Source organism: Porites lutea, chromosome 6 (genome assembly GCF_958299795.1).
Source record: "Porites lutea chromosome 6, jaPorLute2.1, whole genome shotgun sequence".
Taxonomy (NCBI): Eukaryota; Metazoa; Cnidaria; class Anthozoa; order Scleractinia; family Poritidae; genus Porites; species Porites lutea.
Window position 1 is genome coordinate 3115539 of NC_133206.1, and position 21455 is coordinate 3136993.

The 21455-nt window shown below is 39.4% G+C and overlaps 2 protein-coding genes across 3 annotated transcripts in view; both read left to right on the top strand.

Annotated features, from left to right (window-relative positions):
• LOC140941153 (ADP-ribosylhydrolase ARH1-like) overlaps positions 1-12994 on the top strand; it is a 245793-nt gene extending 232799 nt beyond the window's left edge. The window contains exons 2-5 of one of the 2 annotated variants that reach the window (XM_073390129.1): positions 5095-5128; positions 5946-6235; positions 10022-10250; positions 11270-12994. In XM_073390129.1, the coding sequence (XP_073246230.1) occupies positions 5957-6235; positions 10022-10250; positions 11270-11829 (1068 nt within the window). In that variant the 5' untranslated portion in view covers positions 5095-5128; positions 5946-5956 and the 3' untranslated portion in view covers positions 11830-12994. The remainder of the gene's footprint in view (positions 1-5094; positions 5129-5945; positions 6236-10021; positions 10251-11269) is intronic. The other variant, XM_073390130.1, reaches the window with a different exon arrangement.
• Positions 12995-16195: 3201 nt separating this feature from the next.
• On the top strand, positions 16196-17503 carry LOC140940990 (ras-related protein Rap-2a-like). Its single transcript, XM_073389944.1, has one exon. It carries the CDS (start codon positions 16357-16359, stop codon positions 17011-17013), a length of 657 nt encoding a protein of 218 aa, XP_073246045.1. The 5' UTR covers positions 16196-16356; the 3' UTR covers positions 17014-17503.
• Positions 17504-21455: the final 3952 nt, after the last annotated feature.

Genomic DNA, 21455 nt, shown 5'->3' on the forward strand with positions numbered 1-21455 from the left:
AACGTCATATTTGCGTCTTGATGACGTCGGAAGTGAAAATACCTATAAAGTCCAAAGCTAAAAAAAATACAAATTTTCTCTATTGTGTTATCCACTATGCTCCTTTTAACTTCCATTTATTGAATTTAACTGTAAACCCACTAAAGTTTTATGATATAAGGTAATAAAACAATTAAATTCTTTAAATTCCGTCTTTTATTGTCACTTACTCGATAACTTGTAACTTTGTCCCTTTTTAATGGCTTTTAACGGGTTTTTCACTGGAAAGCTTCACTCTGTGTAGTTTTTCTGATGATTTTCTTAATTCTAAATTTTGGTACCAAATTTGGAAACTATTTGTGACGTCACAATGTCAATCAAAATTGTTAACGTGCCACCAAAAAATGTGGAATCTCTCAAGCAATTATCCTGCCAAGTTTCATGCCATTCGGAAAATTCTTCATATCTCTGAGCCCTATGTGAAAAAACACCCATTTCTGACCATTGTGTTTAATGGCCTCTTCGTTCTGATGTAAAAAGAAATCAGTTTGCCCAGGATACATTTGCTTGGTCAGAGTCAAGATTTGCAGTTTTTCTCGAGGGTTCTTGAATAGTACAAAGTAATGACTGTTTAAGTTTTTTTCGCGGCTACCCTATCCCCGGTGAAAAAGATTTCGGACGATATAAACAACGCTAAGATTGAGATGATAAGAACCTCGAGTAAAGAGGTTGACGATTCGCGTGTTTTTGCTAGCGTCAATCATCTGATAGTCAAACTCGATTAAATTGCGTTTGTTCTCTGCCGACTAGGAATCTTGTTCCAGGGCAGTAGAAATACCCTTAAAAAATGGCTTCCATATAGGTTGCCATGGTGAATAACATCAAACGATCCTCTTGAGTGAATGTCAATGGCTTCTGAAGCTTTTCCTGATCCAGTCATTCCTGCAATCATGCAGGATGTTCAAACCGAAATTGCCGACATTTTCGCGGAAAAGTTGACACTGTTTGAATTGGATTAAGACCAGCACTGCAGTGTTTAGAAATCACGTGCCTCTGCATGCTAGGACACGACCAACTCATGCAAACTCCTTAGCAGCTAAATGTAAACTAAAATGTAGAAAAAGTTAAGTAATACCACTGATATAAAAAGCTATCAGAAAAAGCACCACATTTCTGTTGTTTCCCCTCCAACGCCAACACCACCAGCACCACATTGTTTTCCCTCCACCACCAAGATTTGCCCTATATCATCCCCCCCCAGGGTAAATTCCGACAAGCGACATGGCCCAAAAAGTAGTGACAGCGCGTAAAATGAAATCGCGACAAGAGACAACCTCCCTCGGCCAAATTGCGACAGTGGCGGCAAAGCCGACAACAAGCGACAAGCATTTATAAACACCGACACGAGACGTTTTAAAATTCAGACGGGCGACATGGACCCCCCCCCCCCTTCCCTGGCAGGGCCTCCTATTATGCGATCACCAGATACTCGAGAAGAAAAGTTACACGAAAGAGGGCTTTTTTTCGGTGTCACGATTGTGGAGCAATCACACACGACAACACGACAACATAGCAAACCACTATTTATTTCCCCTCTACAGAGAAGAATGAAGATGACTGATTTTTTTAATATCATAATGCCGTGAAGGTTAAAATAAAGAATTTCGATTTCGAATAGATCTTGTGACGGTTTTCGACGCCATCTTGACGAGTAGACAAACGTGTGAGATATTACGGTGTTTGTATGAGAATCTAATGTTAAATAATTTCCGTAAAACGGCTTTTCTGAAAAAAATATCAATTGTAAAGGAAAGCAAAGGATTGTACTTAAACATTTTGGGGCGTACCTGTGCTTAAATTTCTCTAGAGGCTTGCTTTAGATTTTCCATATATTTGTCTTTAATTTTCCCCGGGAATTCTTTTACAGACAAATGTATAGAAAATTTAAAAAGTGGTTCTAGGTTCTAGCTATTTAACGCCCTCAGTTTTTTTTTTCAGTAGAATCTTTAGGAGTGAAGCTTTAGTTTACAATTCATATTTTTTCAGAACAGCCGTTCTATGGAAATTATTCGACATTAGATTCTTATACAAACACAGTAATTTCTCATGCGTTTGCCTACTCGTCAAAATGGCGTCGAAAACCGTGACAAGGTCTATTTGTATGAGTTGAGTTTCATAGAACTGGTTTGGTTGTGCCCTCATGACTATACGTGACTTGCATAGTTACGTTGCGGTTCAGTGATTTTCATTCGTTTAGAAAGAATCGGCCAATGGACGTTTTCCTAAGTTTATACCCAACTAAAGATATGACACACATAATTTAAAATAAACTATGACATCATCGATCTAAAAACTGTCAAACAGGTCAAACCATCTAAAAAAAGCATATCATCTTATCTTGATGATATTCCCCCACGTTTAATTCATGAGATAAAGACTAATAGCTGTGTCGAAATCGGTGCTAATGAGTTTTCCCTCTAATTAATGAGATTCCTCATAAAATAGGCCTAACCAGTCCCAACTATACTACTACGGCGATTGGTCGGCGAAGGATCTTGCTATAGCTGTGAATGTCGTTTTATGACAACAAATGCTGCTCAGGAGTGGATCTTGGGGGAAGGGTGCAGGGGGTGCGCACCCACCCCCCCCCCCCCCCCCCCCCCCCCCCGAGATGACCTGCGGTTTTCTAATACAACTGGTATTCTGCAAAAAAAAAACCCATGTGGTTTATTGGTGTTGAAGTAGAGCAAGAGACGAGTGCACCCCCTTCTAAAAAAATCCTGGATCCGCCCCTGCTGCTGTTTTGTTATGGTTTCTTGTTGTTCATGCTATATTACAAGAAAAATGTATCGCTAAAGTGATAAAGTTTTGTATTGGAAAGAAGCCATCATTCGCGACGTAGCAAGAACAACCCGTCCCGGAAAATTTGCAACACTGAAAAAGAAAATAATATTTGTGTTTAGATGTTGCTTTCAAAACAAACATTTGTATGTTCAGTTGCTAACAGAGTTTACAGGTATCAAATTCTCTATTGCACAATTGTAAAGGTAGATTTCAGGGAGTTTTACAATCAAATACTAAACGCCTGTATTTAAGCCACGGTTTTAGCTAAAACTGTGGCCCCAAAGTTTTCTCACGCCTTGCGTAAAAAAATTCACAGCTGCACCTGTTCGTTTGCAATGCAATGTTTGCAACCATCATTATTTTAGTCACATTATGGCTTACATACAGGCGATAAGTATATGATTGTTAAACTCCCTGGAGAAGTCTATGTTAGTTAGATGAAACGCGTAGGAGAATAAACAAGTTTTACAGCAACAGTTTGCAGAGTGCTGCTCACTAGTTTAGTTTTAAAAATTTTAAAAAAAGGGTCCTGATGGTTAACTTCGTAAATTGTAAAATATTATATCACGTAAGAAAAAGAAGCTCTATCTACCTGACCTAGCTACTGAAGGTGAAGCTGGAGAAGGTAGTTGCGCTAGCCTGCGAAGAGGCCTTTTGTCGAGCGGGGAACTGAGCAGATCTTGTGCTCTCATCATCGGTAATGATCCGTTTTTTCAAAGTAATTCTTAAACGAGGTCTCACATTGTCATGAACATAATCGCAAACAAATAAACAGACCCTTGTCTCCAAAAAAAATGGACTGAGGAAAACTTTAGTCAAGCAGATTACACGTCTTTGAAACCCTTTGATGGGTTTGATCATTTGAATTAATCGGTTACGTGAATCGGACAGTACCCGAACTAAGATCCGTTAAAATTTGTTGTTTTATCTAGAAATAATACGCTCAATTTTTAAAATCATACTCCGTGGTCCGAATGTTATACTTAGTCCCTGTTTTATACACAGTCCGTAATCCGTAGTCCGCAGTCCCTGTTTTATACTGACCGTTCATTGCAGAGTACCCAGTCCAAACTATAGCATACCCTGCGAGCAGTGTGTCCTTTGATCTTCCTAGCGGCTCTGCTAGTGGGGTATATCCAATACAGTCTATAAATGTCTTCATAGGAATTCTATCCATTAAAAATGTGAGAGAGGTAGTCTCCTATGCAGCCGTTTGTTTGTGTCACGTCAGGGGAGGAGGAGGGTTGCGTCAGGGGCACCCAACGACAATTTTCGGAAGAATATCTGTTCGGATGACGATTTTAGATCTACAATTTTCGGAACATTAGTTGTAAAATAACTTGCTTGCCTGCCTCTCCTAGGATTTGCGAACATCAAAAAAATGGTATAATTGCCTATTTTTAACGGATTTTTACCCTAAAAAGGTCACCTAGAATTTTCGGGAGCCTTTTTTCTGGCTGAAATTTTCGAAAAGGTAAGTTTTGATCCCTATAATTTTCGGATCACTAGGCTTTCAGCTAGGAAATCCGAACAGATGTAAATTTTTAGAGGATAAAAATATGCCTATATCTACCGTTTAAATACTAAAATACGTTTAACAGTGCTATGTTTAAGTGGTTTTGAACTATATTCTTGTTGGGTGCCCCTGGGTTGCGTGACGACACAAAAGACACGGCACTCAACTGATTTGGATTCTAAATATAAAATCTATGTCCTACAACTATGTGTGAACCGATCGATTAAGAGACCAAAAGGAACAACGTCTACATACTCCTGTAAATTCAAATGAAAGACGGAAATATGGGTCTGATAAAAGTTACGGAGATGCGGAAAAAGATTTTTCAATACCTCGCATTAGTATTGAACTTAGAATCCAAACGAAAACTTTGATTTATTACCCAGTAATGTAGGAATTTGATCAAAGGTAAGAGTTTAAATAGTAATAGCATTACCTTTCGACATACGCCTTGAAAAGAGGAAAATTCAGTGGCTGGCCTAGCAAAACACACTTTGCTACAAGCGTCTCTGGCGTCGGTGTTCAAAATGAAGGCGCGTGACAAGTAGCCTGATTCTCAGACGTCCGAGGTCGTTCGCGGTCCCTTTCGCTTCCCTCCCTCTCCGAAGCGAAAGGGACCGCGAACGACCTCGGACGTCTGAGAATCAGGCTACGTGACAAGCCGAGGAAATCGATTGAATGAAGACTGGATCCAACCTTTCTGAAAATCGCCTGTCACGTCATGCTTCTTCATGCTGCGGTGCACGTTTGGAGTCGTGAAACGTTTGGTTGGTGCAACTTCACAGAGAGGTGAGCGAGAATGCCGTTCTCATCAGGCGATTGAGTAGGTCGAATGTAGAATACTTCCCTTAAGTTAAGTTTTTGTTGTTGCCATGGCATGTTGACCATGTGGGAATGTCTTATTTTCCGCAATTCAGTTGGTCGGATCAGTGTGGATACGGCAATTAAAGCCTATTTACACCACAGGCAGCCCAAGCTCACGTCATGTGAAAGGATTAGATTAATTATTAGCGGTGTGCGAGCCGGGACGTGACTGTTCAACGAAAGCGGTATTGGGTTACATGGCGGCCGTGAATTTATAAAGCATTTGTATGGGAATCCACGTTATAGATTTAGGAAGATAAATACTCGTAGAAATTCTCAATAAAAAACGTCTTACCTTATTTACATGGTGTGTTCTTGCTTGCTGTGTGGTTATAGATTTAGGAAGATAAATAAGTTTCCACTACTAAAGAAGTGGAAACTCAGAAATGAAAAAAATCGCTAAAATCGCACCGGATCGGGAAAATAACCACACAGCAAGCAAGAACACACCATGTAAATAAGGTAAGACGTTTTTTATTGAGAATTTCTACGAGTATTTATCTTCCTAAATCTATAACGTGGATTCCCATACAAATCCTTTATAAATTCACGGCCGCCATGTAATCCAATACCGCTTTCGTTGAACAGTCACGTCCCGGCTCGCACACCGCTAATAATTAATCTAATCCTTTCACGTGACGTGAGCTTGGGCTGCCTGTGTTTACACTGGCACTGACACTGACACTGTCTTGAGCATGAGGTTTGTAGTTACATGTTAAATGTTTTGTGCATTACATACCAGGTGGTTTCAAAATGCCAATCTCCAAGGATCAGTTTAAAGCTTGTATGCTCCTAAGTGCTGTGGGAGATGCCTTGGGCTACAAAAATGGCAATTGGGAATTTTGTCATTCAGGGGAAGCTATCCACAATGAGTTGCTTGAGCTTGGAGGAATTCAGAAAATTGACATAAAAGGATGGATGGTGAGCGATGACACTGTGTTACACCTGGCAACAGCGGAAGCTTTGGTGTCAACTTGGGCAACTCGTGAAGAACTTTTCACTCAAATTGCCTCTTCGTACAAAGAAAGTATGGTAAGCATAAATCATTTAATAAGCAAATATATGATTTATCGTTCTAATAGAATTATACCTTCACTTATCCCTGTCAGAAAAATCCTTGAGCATAATTATTATCTTTCTGAATGGTAGTATCAAAAATGAAGACCCCCAAAACGAAGACCGAAGACCAAAGACCCCTTTGAAAACGAAGACCCACTCGAAAATGAAGACCCCCTCGAAGACGAAGACCCACTCGAAAACAAAGACCTCCTCTACTCGCAGACGAAGACTCCCTCGTAAAAGAAGACCCACTTAAAAACAAAGACCCACGCAAAAACCCAATCGATGCATAAAGTCTTGAACAGACAATCAACCAGGATCAAATCAAATCAAACACCATTAAATCACATAAGACCACAAAATAGTTAAAAGATAAGTGAACTTAATTATCTGGTTTACAGTTAATGATCATGCCCTGGATGCAAAGTTCCGAATTTTATGAAGCATTTTCCGACATCAGCCGTTGAAAATTAGGATATCGTTTACGTCACGGGCTTGTCCTCCCACAGATAGGCCAAAGATGGGCTGCCGTTGGGTGACTGGGGGCCAAATGACCTGAAAAAGGGTGTTTTATGTGTTTTGTCAACCTACTCTAGTAGTTTATCAAAGCATCTCTATAGCCATCCAGAAATGAGAAATTACTTCAAAAAGTATTCATTCGAAAATGTTTGGTCAACATTTTATTTACTTTAATAGGAATAGTAGGATTAGATATAGGTGTATACAGTCCAGAGCTTTTTCACTTTTGGAAATGTTTTGATCTGCGAACCAAGACAAGCAATTACCCAACCACGGAGCAAATTTGGAGTCACATGACGTGAGGCTTGTCTTCATTTCTGTATGACCAAGTCAATACAAGCATATGCTATGAAAAAATTCAGATATGAAAGGAAGTTATGAACCCTTTCATTACTTGCTGGGATGAACTGTTTGCAGAAAAAGAGAAATGTGTCATTAATATCTGTTTGCATGCGCTAAATAGCAATAGAGCGGACCGATCTCCAGAGCTTCTATCTGTACTGTCCACTGGGAGTTATTTCACACTGGCCTCAGTAGCCAGGAAGAATATCATAGTGCACTTTATTAAAGCAAACTTTGTGAAGGCAAAACTCTAATCATTATGGTAGGGATGAACTGTTTGCAGGAATATAACTTTAATATCCTTTAGTGAGGATTTCAGTCGCAACGAAGCCATGTGAAGATTTTATGTGGGCCCAGCGTGACAAAACTTAGCAGGGATTTTATCACATTCACAGACCAAGAAACAAGTAGTTATTCCGATCCAGACATTTCAGAGAAATCTAAAGAAACTAAAACCTTTATATAAACATTAATTTAGCCAAAATAGAAAGCTTTAATGCTTTAAAAGAGGTCAAAGAAAATGCTAAACCTCTGCAACCAGGGTCAAACAAAGACCGCAGGAAATCAATATGCGTGAAACCCAGCTTCATGAACTCTAAATGTGAGACAACTGGAAAAAAACTAAATACTAGCTCAGTCAAAGTTACGAATCCCTAACAGCATAATTTACCTGCTTTACCCAGTGTTTTAACATGAGGTGAAAGTCGTCAAGCCAGTCTACCACACTACCAACGCCTTCAGGTTTTTCACTGCAGTAAGTAAAATATTTCCAGAGATAACATGTAAAAGGTCAATACAATACTGATCTCCCATTGCTATTGGCAGTTGTAGTATAGTGCTTATTCAGTGAATGAAGCTGGGAGAAAACGCTTGATATCGTCCAAAATTTAAGACATCTTTTATTTGCTAGCCTCTTAGAAGGCAGTCATTTTGCCACAGATGATTGCTTCACGAAAAACTCTCGTGGCCCGTCTAACAGAACTGTGGCCCATCTCCATGTTTCACATGAAACAACTAGAAAACCTCGAGAATATCCAGAGGATATTTTTAAGACCTGAAAAAATTTTTCACGAGAGATATTCCAAAAGGAAGATGATTTATTGTTCAAAAGAACACGTAAAATTGACACAATACATGAAAAGAAAAATCTCGCCTTCTCTAATATTTCAAATCCATGGTTCGTCATCTTTTGCACAAGTCTTCTACCATTTCATCTTTGTTGTTGTATTACTAAATAGCAAGCAAAGACTGCCAGAAAAACGCGAAACACAACAGGTTTCCATGCCAATTCGAATCGACTTGAGGATGCTTCTAACCTGCCATAATGTGATGTCAAGCTATTGCTTCACACGTGTCCAAAAGTGGAAAAGCTTTGGACTGGTATATGGTTTATCCCATCCCTAAATCGGATTACTGCCAAAACTGTAGTGTAACACTGATAGCAAGATAACATTTGTCAAGAATTTTTTTTACAAATATTTTAAGTTTTCTTTCATTGTATCTCTAACCTTCTTATTCTCAGAGGTTATTGAATATATAACCATGTTGACAACACAATGGTGGACAGGAAAATACCCTGGCATAGGCTGGTCACGTGTCCATCTTACACCCTTATAAAAAAGGCAGAAGCATAATTTCGCTTTTGAGTGGGTCTTTGTTTTCTGGGTCTTCGTTTTCGATACAACCTTTTCTGAATGCAGCATTGACTTGTTAGTCTGTGGGCATATCTCTAACTTTTGTCCCCATAATACAGAAAAATAAAATCTAAGTGTTTGGCAGCGATGCATGTAAAATACAAATTATTGCTATGATCTGCATGCTAGCTTTTCAAAAAGTAACCCTGTTCTAATGGATGCCACATCTTCTCCATAGACTATATATTTTTAACTTCTTAGAAATGGATTACATGTACCCTCATAAATAATCTAATGGCTAATATTACGGTTCTGGAGTTAAAGGTTGGGGGGGGGGGAAATCAGAGAGCCAGAGCCTCAGCTATCCCAGAGCCATCAGGCTTCCTAGTCTGTGGGATGAGACTCTCAGGACGTTGAATTTTTTCCTGCAGAAATCCCGCCATGAACAAGTTTTGTCCATGTAAGTAATCTTGCTTTACATGTAAGTGAGCTTTGAATAACGAATAACATGAATAACAGAGCTTCTCATTGTTTTCTTTCTACAAAACAGTATTTTTAATCAAATGACAAGTCCTCAGTTTTCTTGCAAACTTCTCCATTTGGACACCATTTCTTCAGTAAGGAAATTAAAGCGACCAGACAATAAAAAACCTTATATTATTCTAGTGCCTTCAGAGTCTCTCCCACTAAACACCTACTGATCAAGAAGCCTCAGGACTCTGTGTATGACTCTGTGAGCCTCTCTATGGGTACCTGCGGATGTCCATTTCATTGTGCGTCTTCCCTCAAATAATCAGTTTTTTAGGCAAAGTTGTCATATATCAAGAATTTTTTTTTGCGCGGTAATGCAACTAGCGAGCTCAGGCAACCACAACGATGACGGAAACGATAAACTAAGCCAAAAAAACTCTGAATGTGCAGCAGGCATTTTGGCTGGTTTCTTTGCCTTTATTGCATGACTAATTTTGTCAAACTTGATTGAAATGGCAATGCGATCGTTGTTTTAATCTGTAGGATTGTCGCTTCATCAATGATGATTGTTGCAACTTTGATTTTGTCGGAAATACCCATACAGAGGCTCACTCTCTCTCTGATCATATGTTTTATTAATTATTGAAATTGCATGCCTCTAACCTGTATATGACTGAAATGATCTAGTTTCCGTTTCTTGACAAAAATGTACTCTGTTATCAACCAGTGATGTTAGCTGCAAGGTGGACTGAAGAAAATTTTGGAAAATACCTTTCTTAAAATGTCTTTTCAGAGAGACATGGTTGGACGAGCACCAGGAAATACAACATTATCAAATTGTGCAAAACTTCGACCAGGTCGGCCAGATGGTTATGTGGTGCCATTTAATCCCCGAGGGGGTGGCTGTGGGGCTGCCATGCGCTCCATGTGTATTGGTTTATTGTATCACTCCCCTGAGAAACTTGATGATTTGATTGCCGTTAGTGTTGAGAGTGGAAGAATGACACACAACCACCCAACAGGTACTTTTGTCACTTTTATACCTTTTAAATTATTTCCCCTTGCCCTATAAATGTCATTCCTAGAGATCAAAATCCAAAAAATGCTCAGAAACTTTTGATCACTACCAAATTTGACACACAGGAATTGAAAAGTTTGGGCCCTTTACCTGGATTGTTTCAGCCCCCAACCACAGATTCGTACTATATACAGGCATCACGATTTGTTTTTGAAAATCATGGGGAGATGGTAGTATTCAGTACAGACAAAATGTCCTGATTTTTAAACAGATTCCTCACTTTGAACAGAAAAAGTGTGAGAAGAATAGTGCAAAGAATTGTTTGTTGAAGCTTCAGTTAAGAGTGAAATAAAACTTGAGGGCCTTAACAGGGATGCTGCAAAACCTAAACCTACACTAGTGGTAATAGACAACATTCATCTCACCTGACAACAGTCAGGTTTTTATATTTCAACACTGCTTTACTAGTCAGCAATGTCAGCCAGGTTTTGTTGGATTTAAGTGTTGTTTGCTGGACTAATTAATTCCTGCAAGAGTGTTTCCTTCTCAGCAGCTAAGCTGAAATGAATTAAGGAGCACTGAACATCATGAAAAAGTACAAAATAATAATGTTTTACTGTACATGATTAAGTGAATCAAGAAAATCTTTGCTGGGTTGATTGGTAGTTTTTGAAAAGAAAGCTTCAAAAATTATTCCTTTTACATCTTGACATGAATGAATGCCTTATTTTTAATGGGATTATTAATGAATGTGTACTGTTGGTAAGGCCCAGTCAACGCTCTCAGTGGATACCTCTATAGGATGGACACCTCCCTAAAACTGACACATAGACTTGGTCCCTGCCTTTCTTTACTCCTCTTAGTCAACTCTCTATAACATGGACACAAAATGTCAGTCCTAAAGGTGTCCATTAGAGAGGGTTGACTGTACTTAGTCTGTGCGCCTTTACCCGCATTGGCATTTAATGTGTGGAAGTCAGTACAGTGTAGGTAATGATGTTATAATATTATTGTTAATGGCAGGTTACCTTGGATCCCTTGCCTCATCTCTGCTCACTGCATTTGCTGTTCAAGGAAGACCTATCAGGGAGTGGGGTGCAGGTCTTTTGTCCACTCTCCCAAAAGCCTTGAGGTACATCAAAGAGGCTGGACGGAATGTCAAGGAGAATGAAGACCACTGGTCTTATTTCTCTGATTCATGGACTGCTTATCTGACAACAAGGGGAATCCTCCATGGTGACAGTGATCCTGTTTTCCCTCAGCCTTACTCTGTCAGAGAACGTGATGTATTTTACAAATCCGTGAGCTTTCGCCAGGGTTGGGCTGGGGCTAGTGGTCATGATGCCCCTATGATTGCTTATGATGCACTTCTAGGAGCTGGAGCATCCTGGGAAGAGCTTTGTAGCCGAGCCATGTTCCATGGTGGTGATAGTGATAGCACAGGTGTTATAGCAGCAGCTTGGTGGGGAGTGTTGTATGGTATGGATGGGGTTCCGAAACCTAACTATGAAAAGTTAGAATACAGAGATAGGATCGAAAAGGTGGCAGAGGAACTTTTTGTAAAGGCTGAAAGGCTGACTTAGAACTGGTGGTCGATTTACACAGGTTATAATGGCAATGGTAAACTGTCACTGCAGTAAATTACACATTGCACTACAAAAAACATCTACCATGAAAGTTTTGATAATTCATGGGTTGTCCATGTCGGTAGTTGATAGCATTGCCTGTGTAGCATGAATTAGATCAGTAGAAGTTTGATCAAGGAAAACAATTTGCAGGACCACGATGCTCATGACAATGATGATGATAACAATGATTATTTCACGGTGATTTTAGTCATGAAGGTGTTGGCCATTATTGTAATGACGATGATGGTGTTCCTGATTACCTTAGGGGCTGAATCTAAAATGAAAGAGACAGGGTGCTCATCGAAAAATTAGAAAGACCCACCTGGGCCTGGCTCATGCTCTATTTGACCCCTAGGGAAGACCAAAATCTAAGGTAATACTGTATAAAGATATGAAGGCATTTGTTGTTTTTGTATAGATATTTCTTTACATGCAACCCTAAACTAGAGCGGATGACTCTTCCTGTCTTTCTCTAGGTGATACTAGGGGTGTCTTGAAAACAAAGACCCCTAAGACCCCCTACGATTAGGGTTAGGAAACTGAGTGAATCAACTTTCAGGCCCGTTTGCCCTTTGTAAAGACCTAAATGGAACCTGATTCACTCAGTTTGCTTTCCCTAATCAATTAAGTTCAGAGTCATTTGGTAGGGGGTCGAAGGGGTCTTGGGGTCTTTGTGTTCAAGACACCCATGATAGTCGTACGTTTTTGATTAAAAATACTTGCTTTTAATCCTGAATGCCCTAATTATCGACAGCAAAATCTCCAATTTCTAGTCGGAAGTGAGACATTCATGACACTTTAATATGAGACTGCTCCCGGTTGATGATAGTTATGATGATGATGACGACGATGATGATGATGATGACATTTGAATTTCTCCAAAGGTACCATTTCCTCGTAGGACGGGACACACGTCTTACTTCATAAACGATCTGTTTTAGTCTTCAGTTTTAGTTCACTGAGAACTTTCCGAATGTTGTGAGGCTTAAAATTAGAAGGAACTGTCTTACTTAGGATAGAACCTCCTAAAACGAATGTATTTCGTTTTTCTTCAAGAAGCAAGCCTATGTTAATTAGGGACCTGCGGTATTAAAGGATGACTTTTCATAGTATTATTATAGGCTTGGTCTTGTGTTGTATCTTTCAGTGTCTGTTCAATCCTTTGGATCACGCCATTAATTCCCCACTCATTTGGTGCAACTGCAAGAAACTACTCGAAAATTAAGAGAGCACTTGTATTTCAACAACAAATACCTATAAAGCAACCCTTTATAGTAAAATCAAGCAAATATTTATACTCTCAGTTTACCTATTAAAGTCAGACCTTTTAAAGATTGAGGTTGCAGACTCACAGATGTGGTAATATACTCCGAGTAATACTGTTTAACCCCTCGCATCAAAAACAATAGGGCCATTTATACGAGGAAAAATAAGACGCGTCTTACATAAGACGAGTCTTAAATAAGACGCGAACTATACCATTTATACGAGCATGTCTTATCTAAGACGAGAACATCTTATTTCTGTTCTTGACTCGTTTTCATGTGAATATTGTCCGTAGCAACAGCAACCCAACGTGGCGCGCCAAAAATTAACGCATGCGTACTATGCGTTCGCGTCTTATTTAAGACGCGAAGGTCGAAGTTTTTCTTGTCTTAGCTAAGACGCGCCTTAACTAAGAACAGGTGTTAAGGGCTGTTCTAAAATAAGACGCGTCTTAGCTAAGCCGCGTCTTATTTTTCCACGTATAAATGGCCCTAGTATTTACATTTGGCTGCCTAATATTTTAATAATAAATATTTTAGCCTGTCTGTTTCCTTTTCCTCTGACACTTTGCATCACGCCGCCGATAAACAGTGATCAACAGTGAATCGAAGTGGGTGCTGACGCTTTTAATTGTAAGAAAACTGAATAAACCAAATTTGTTAGATGGACAAGCAAGAACGTATAGGGTTAAAACATATAATCGCAAGAAAGCACGTAGTGCCACGTTTACCCAAGTTGTATTCTTCTTGAGATTCTTGTGATAACCCAATTAGAGCGAAACAAACAGTTCTGCTAGGTAATGTAAATAAGAGGGTTATGTGTGATATTCAAAACATGAAAAACATTACAAAATATTCAATATTTGTCGACAACAGATCAACAAGCATATTGGAGCTGAGTTTATTGAAGCAAAAAAGGGAGCTTGTAAACTTGTAAGCTTGTTAAGAGCAGGTTTCACTAAAAAGTGTGAGATTGTTGTACCTGCGAAAACAGCCGCAGTCTCTCGCCGCTCTTTGCATTTATGGCCATTTATGGCCATTTTATGGGTTTTTATGTAAACGGTTTTCTCCGTATAAACCTTTATATAGCCAGAAAACCGTTTACATAAAAACCCATAGAACGGCCATAAATCGGCCCGTGGACCACACAGGAAAGACGTAACACACATTTTAAGTACGGTAGGCTGTTTTTATTTTATTTTATTTTTTTACATAAAAACCCATAAAACGGCCATAAATCGGCCCGTGGACCACGCAGGAGAGACGTAACACACATTTTAAGTACGGTAAGCTGTTTTGTTATTGAAATCCCTTCATTTTCGTAGGGTATAGAAACGATAGGTTTTTTTCCCATACAAATCCTTATATTTTGAATGTTACGCAACAATGCCGATGCTCGACGATGCTCATATTTCGAGCTTGGCCTACCTGTGGTTTAATACAAGTTGGCAACAATAGAACTGACCATTTCCGGTACTTTTTTGGTATCCGCGTCATATAAGGGAAATAAATTTGGGAACTTGTCCGCTTAATAGAGGGTGTCCGCTTAATACGGTGTCCGCTAATACAGGTTTCACTGTATTCTGCGGCAAGTGCTTTCTAGAATGAAAAAAAAATTGGGAAGTATACAAATATCGCTTGAAAAATGTCAGTAATATTGTAATGTTTTTTGTCAAACAAAGTTGAAGCTACTCGCGCACGTCTGCCTTGAAGGACGTGATGCTTATTATGTTTTAACGCTGTTAACAATTATTCTCTATATTTTCGTTTAAAAAACAGTAGAAAGATTAGAAAAATCAAGAAGTGTACGTTTGTATAGAATGTATAATTTGTAAATTTTACTAGGCATTTCAATCAAACGTAGATCCAACTGAATATACAAAATTCCTTTTTCAATCATCCAAGAATTTGCTCGACCTTTTAGAAGGCTTTATGAAGTTGCATGTTAGTGAGCTGAGTGTAAAAGAAAAATTGCGTTTTGATTTGTTCGTCATCCAAAGTATGTCTTCCGCCAAAATTTGATAATTTATCTCGCCTATTTTTCGGTAAGGGAAAGCACGTGCTTACACTGAACCACGCCTTACGAGATTTGCTTCATCAACAGTTACAGCGTTAGTTGGAACAGACGTTTCGCCTCTGTAGTTTGCACTGCCGTACGTGACGGAGAAACACTGATTTAATGCAAAGTGTTTTTGCCTTCAAAAACAAACCTATGTTGACTGCTCGCAGCCGCCCCTTTAAGAAACCACAGCCTCCGTTTCTGATATTGTCTAATCTGGAAGCGAAGTTCGAAGAAATCCCTCACGTGATGCCTCGCATGCATTTCCTTCTAAGCCCTGGAATCCGTCAATGTTGAGTTGTTATCTAAATGAAGATATGACCATCACAGTTTTAATTGCAATTCAAGCAATTGCAAATTTAGCCCGAAAAACGTTTCAGGGCTAACAATTCAGATCTTCTCTTCCTTTGAGTTGATATGTTATTCTTGTTGGCTACGTACTTCTTGTGGAATTAGTGTGTCATTCAAATGCCATTTAAAGATAAAGTAGAGTTGCTTATGTTGTGATTTATACTGAATACTTTACTTTATTGGATAACTAATCAAACGCGTAAGTATGTAAAACTAATTAGCTTGTGTAACCACTAATAATTCAGTGAATTGTGTTTGGTGAAGCCTCGCCTTCCTGTTAATTATTCTGATCCCGGGTAACAACATGTAAAAACTGGTTTCCATATGATGTCCAGGTTTGCTGATTTTTGTTGTTTACTCTTTTTAGGATCTGTAATCATTGAAAAAGATTATTTCCCACCGATTTTGACCTTGGTTGTCCTCGATCCTATTTCACATATCGTCAAGTACTTATAGGCGACTCAAACAGTACAATACTGACGGAAGAGATTCAAAGAATGCGCGGCAAATTTTGCTTCACTTCCGACGACGTAATGAATTTTAATTGTCCAACTGCCTATAAATTTTTATGAGAAACCCTTTTCCCTAGAGAATATACCCATGCAAAAAAACCACAGCGAGATATCTTTATCTCGTTTTTAAAAGAACCAACGACCCTACAACGTTTGGGGTAGCCGTTTTTATCCGACGTTCACATGGAAACTTTTTAATTGCATTGAGTACTCTAGCAAACAAAAAGTAAGAGCTGACAACATTATTTTCGACGCGCTCCCGGCTTGCAACAGAACTGAGCGACCGTGCATTTGAATGGCTTCGTCCTCAAAAATTCCTTCATTTGACTTTTGTATTGCTCTTTTGGGGAGTGGAGGTGTCGGGAAAACATCATTGCTTAGATCCTTCCTCGGCGAAGAATTTAACGACAATCATGTTCCCACCGTGGACGATTACTACGTACACTCCCTTGCAGTGGACGGCAGTCATTTTACGATTTGCATCGTGGACACTGCGGGTTCATATTCCTTTCCCGTGATGAGAAAATTGGCGCTCAGTTCAAGCCACGGTTTTATCGTCGTGTACGCTTTGGACAATATGCTGTCTTTCAAAGAAGCTGTTCAGACCATGGAAGAAATTACTGAGCTTCGAGGAAAAAGCGGAGACTCTGTCCCAGTTATTTTGGTTGGGAATAAGTTGGACATCGAAGTCGCCGATCGAGAAGTGACGGCACGTCAAGGACATGAATCTCTCTCGGTTCTTTCACGTTTGGAAGGCGAATACATTGAAACCTCGGCAAAAATTGATTTTAGAGTTGAAAAAGTATTTTTGGAGATGATCAGGACTTTAGTCTACAACAACAGAGAAAAGGAGAGAAAAAGCAGGAAGATGAAGTTGACGAGGAGACGAAAAACGAGGCAAGGAAAAGGACGCAAATTCAGACAAGACAACTCAGAATGTAATATAATGTAGGGTTCAGTATAAATTCATTGCATGTCATATTTTTATTTCTCTCTGCTAGATAACGTTATGCTTTTTACATATATTGGTAGAAAGAGTTTTTATCTCAAGAATTTTAGAATCCTTTTTCACATGCCAACGCCGGCTGCATAATATTTGCTTAATATTTATTCCTCAGTCGAAGTCGATATGGCAACAAACTAAATGTATAATATCATGTTTTACTGCTGAAATTACCCAGCTTTAAAAATTTTTTTACGGTCAGTAGATTTTATCTATTTATTTATTTATTTTGTATTTTTTGCAGTTTCTGCAAATCTTAATTGGGGTCAACAAGAAGTACTTAATTGATAGTACCCCACTAACAATCAGTTAAAATATCTTAGATACATTTTTACTTCTTAACGCATTTTATTCAGAGGTTGTAAAATTAGCTTTTTCACTTCCTCTAGAAATATATATGTGTAACATGTTAATTTTAACTTAGTAAATTTTAATAAAATAGTCCAAAGTCAAAGCTAATGTCAACTGTTATATTTTAATTCACTTTAAATGAGTCATCCTTTGTTTGAATTCCACCATAAGTGTTCCGTTCGCGCACCTCCTCGAAATTTCCCCTGTCTCCCCCCCAAAAAACCGGCGCCCGTTACGCAGGCTTAATTGAGTAGGGCTAGATGTCTTTCAGCCGTGTATTCAACTCATGATCAAGCATGCAGTATGGATGACTGTGAAGCCAATTTCTAGCGCCAAGCCGTCTTTCTTTAAATTGCTTCATCACACATCCAGCATTTGGCTAAGTCAATAGAGAATACTTCATGGAAAGTGCTGGCGTACGGTATTTACGCACGAGTTGTTGATGTATCAGAAATCGAGCGAGTGAGCGCAGCGAACTAGTAAGATTTCTGATACACAAACAACGAGTGCGTAAATACCGTACAAAGCACTTTCCATGTGGTATTGTTTTTATTATATACATACTGAGACATTCATCATTTTGGCGGCCTTTTTATTTTAAATCTTTCAAAAGTGCTAAAAATTTGCCGCTACACACTTACCGCAAAATGACAACGAAAACGAAGTACCAGCTTTTTAGTAAAAACGTTTGTTAAAAACATAAATGACGGTGAGGATATGTGATCAAAGAACCATAAGTAATCTTAACTGTTTGTTCTCAATGCACAATTGAAAATGAGTGAATATAAGTAAAATGGCCGGTTTCAATATAAGCTTAAGCTTAAATGAAAGGCAAAGAAGCTCCGACAAAAAGCACAACAAGACCTTACGTCTCGTTCTGTTCATCCCTTTCCGCTGATGTTTCGCCTGCTCTCTACCGTTTTCTTTATCCGACAGTGAAACAAACGAAACTATTCCACTCCATTTCCGAAATGTTTTTCACTTTTTTTAGCGAGAAAAACTCTTTGAGTAAAACTTTTCTCGTTGAATGTGTGCGAAACGGCGCTGCAAGCTGCAATAAAAGGGGTAATTTTGGCGCGAAAATCACACACCTCTGTGGCTTCTAAACTGATTGGACGTATCATTTTTCTCACACGTGAAAAAACATCGTTCGCGATTCTGATTGGACGTATTATTTTTTCACGTGTGAAAACCATCGTTCGCTCCTCTGATTGGCTAGAACTAATTTGCGTACGAAAATTTACGACATAGCTTTTTGGTGAGTATTTCTCAGTATGTATATAATAATACTATATACATTTAGTCGAGGCTAAAGGCGAAGCTCCCGTTAATGAAAATACATTGCAATAAAGGTATCTTATCAGAGTTGAGCCTACGTAACCTCAATGGGTCCACACCTGAGCCCGCGATAATGTCATGTGATACTGGTCGGCGGATATCCTGTTTTGACAGCTGTCAGTTGACCACAACATGGATGTGCAATACCATGTTGCAGGCTCCACACTTGCTAGGAAATGTGACGATTCACATTGGTTTTCCTGTGGTGCGCAGGGACGGGGGTGGACGTACGGTCACGTGACTACCCAAAATTCTTGGATGGAAAGGTAACCAAAATTTCTTAGCTATGGGGCCCCACGCGCGTGGAGCTCCGCTATTTTCTTTTTATGCAGTTCCAGGGGCTGCTATTCCTCTACACACTTTTTTGTAAAGGGTAATCAATGAATTTTTGTTCTTCTCCCTTTTCTCGGGAGCAAAATCAAATTTTTTTCCTCTTTACTATTCCGGATCGATCGCAGGCCCTGCCTCGTTACCAGATGTCTCACCCATGGTCCCTTATGCTTCGTCACCAGTCACTCGCGTTTCGCGGTAGCCTTTTTTCGCGACCGAAGTGCGAAAACGAAACACATAAGGAGGCAGGGGCACCCAATGACAATTTTCGGAAAAATATCTGTTCGGAAGACGATTTGAGATCTAGAATTTTCGGAACATTTGTTGTAAAATTTCTTGCTTGCCTGCCTCTCCTAGGATTTTCGAACATCTTAAAAATGGTATAATTGCCTATTTTTAACGGATTTTTACCCTAAAAAGGTCACCTATAATTTTCGGGAACCTTTTTTCTGGCTGAAATTTTCGAAAAGGTAAGTTGTGATCCCTATAATTTTCGGATCACTAGACTTTCAGCTAGGAAATCCGAACAGATGAAAAATTTTTAGGGGATAAAAATATGCCTTTATCTACCGTTTAAATACTAAAATACGTTTAACAATGCTATGTTTAAGTGGTTTTGAACTGTAATCTCGTTGGGTGCCCCTGAGGAGGAAGCAGGCGCTGGCTCGCTTCCTGTGTTCTGCCGCGTGGTAAACTTGATAACTCGGCCCATGTTATTCACAGCTGAAGCGTCTTTGAGGTAGAACCTGCGTAGCAGAATTTTTTCTTCTCCTAGCCAAGCAAGAGAAGCGCGGATTATACACCAGGGCTGGGGTTAAAACGAGCAAAAGGTTTTGTTCGTTTGCGCTCCTCTCGCTTAGCTAAAAGGAAACAGAAACCACGACCATTGAGGTATCTGGATATGGACTGAATTACTCTTTCGAGAGCAATCAGTTTAATCTTTTTCATGTTTATTTTCTCCACCATTAATAGCTTGTAAAAAAACAAAAGGAACAAAAAATTCGAAATACCAATAGCCTCTCTTTTTTTATCCTACACTTCTCAGGGATTGGATATAGAGTAAAACACGTCTTTTCTGTACAGTATTGAAGCAATGAACCTTTATAGACCTTTGTAGCGTTTATGTTTTGTTTTCCCATTTCAGACGATATGATATTACCCCAGAGAATTTTTTCTTTCAAATGTCGCCCTGTATACGTGTGCATAATTGATGAAAAAATTAAAAACCAAATTCGCTTTAGAACTTCACGTGGTTTGAATTCGGAAAAACCATTCGAGCTAAAAAGGTCCATTGAACTTATTGCCAACTTTTTGTGCCACTGGGAGTCTGGGGGGAGGGAAAAATAAAACGCGTAGGGGCTGGACTATAGGAAAAAGAAAGAGAACTTTGTGAACTAAGTGGTTTCTGAATTTAATCCCAGTGGGAGTCTCTGCAGAGAAGAGAGCTATTTTGGCAGTGTACTGTGGGATCAAGGCTTTTTAGGGCTGGTAAGGGGCAAGCGAATTTGTTCATCAATGTTACTCATCTGAATCATCTTTTCCATCACAGAAGTTATCTATTCTCGCGCCTTTTTTTGAGCTGCCGCACAAAAGACCGAGCTATTGTATTTGAAGAGAAATGTCCTTTAAAAAACTTCAAATATAGCCTGCTACCAAGCTCTCCGGGGCCCTCTGGCGGCGGGGCGGGAAAAGGAAGAAGAGCTTCCAACTACGTCTCTGGAATTTGAATATCTGCATCGAAAACGTCGATGCGAAATACTGATTGGCGGAGATGACATTAGTAATGACGTCATTACCCTTGGAACGTGTTTTTCAATACTTGTTAACATTCGCCCTTTTTTTCGCTTTGCGCTGATCGAAAATCTGATAGCTCAGTCGACGCGAGGAGCCACGAGGGGGTGGAATTCATATTCGAGAGACGTAGTTGCAAGCTCTCCTTCCTTTTCCTACCCGGCTGTCAGAGTGCCCTGAAGAGCTTGCTTGCAGGCTACCTGAAATTGGCCGTTTCCGGTTGCCCCAAGCCTCTGTTTTAAAGACAGGCTTTGTGCGAAACTATTGATTTGGTTAAAAATAGGCGACGGGCAGCACATGACTCCTACATGCACTTAGTTGTATTGGTAGTTATATGACCTTCAGAGCTTCGCTCTAACTAATAGGTCCGTAGGGGATTTTCCCTTGGGATATGATATGCCGGTGGAAGTTCCTAAAAGGTTTCTCTTAGCCGTTGCTGGTTTTGTATAAGGTGCCATTTCCCCATCAGTATTTTGTTAAGGCAAGATAAAGCCGGGTGGTATTGTGTAACTAAAGGTAGTAGTTTTTTACGAGCGGATTTGTTTATCTGTTGAAGGGCTGTTTTCCTGTCGGCGAACTTT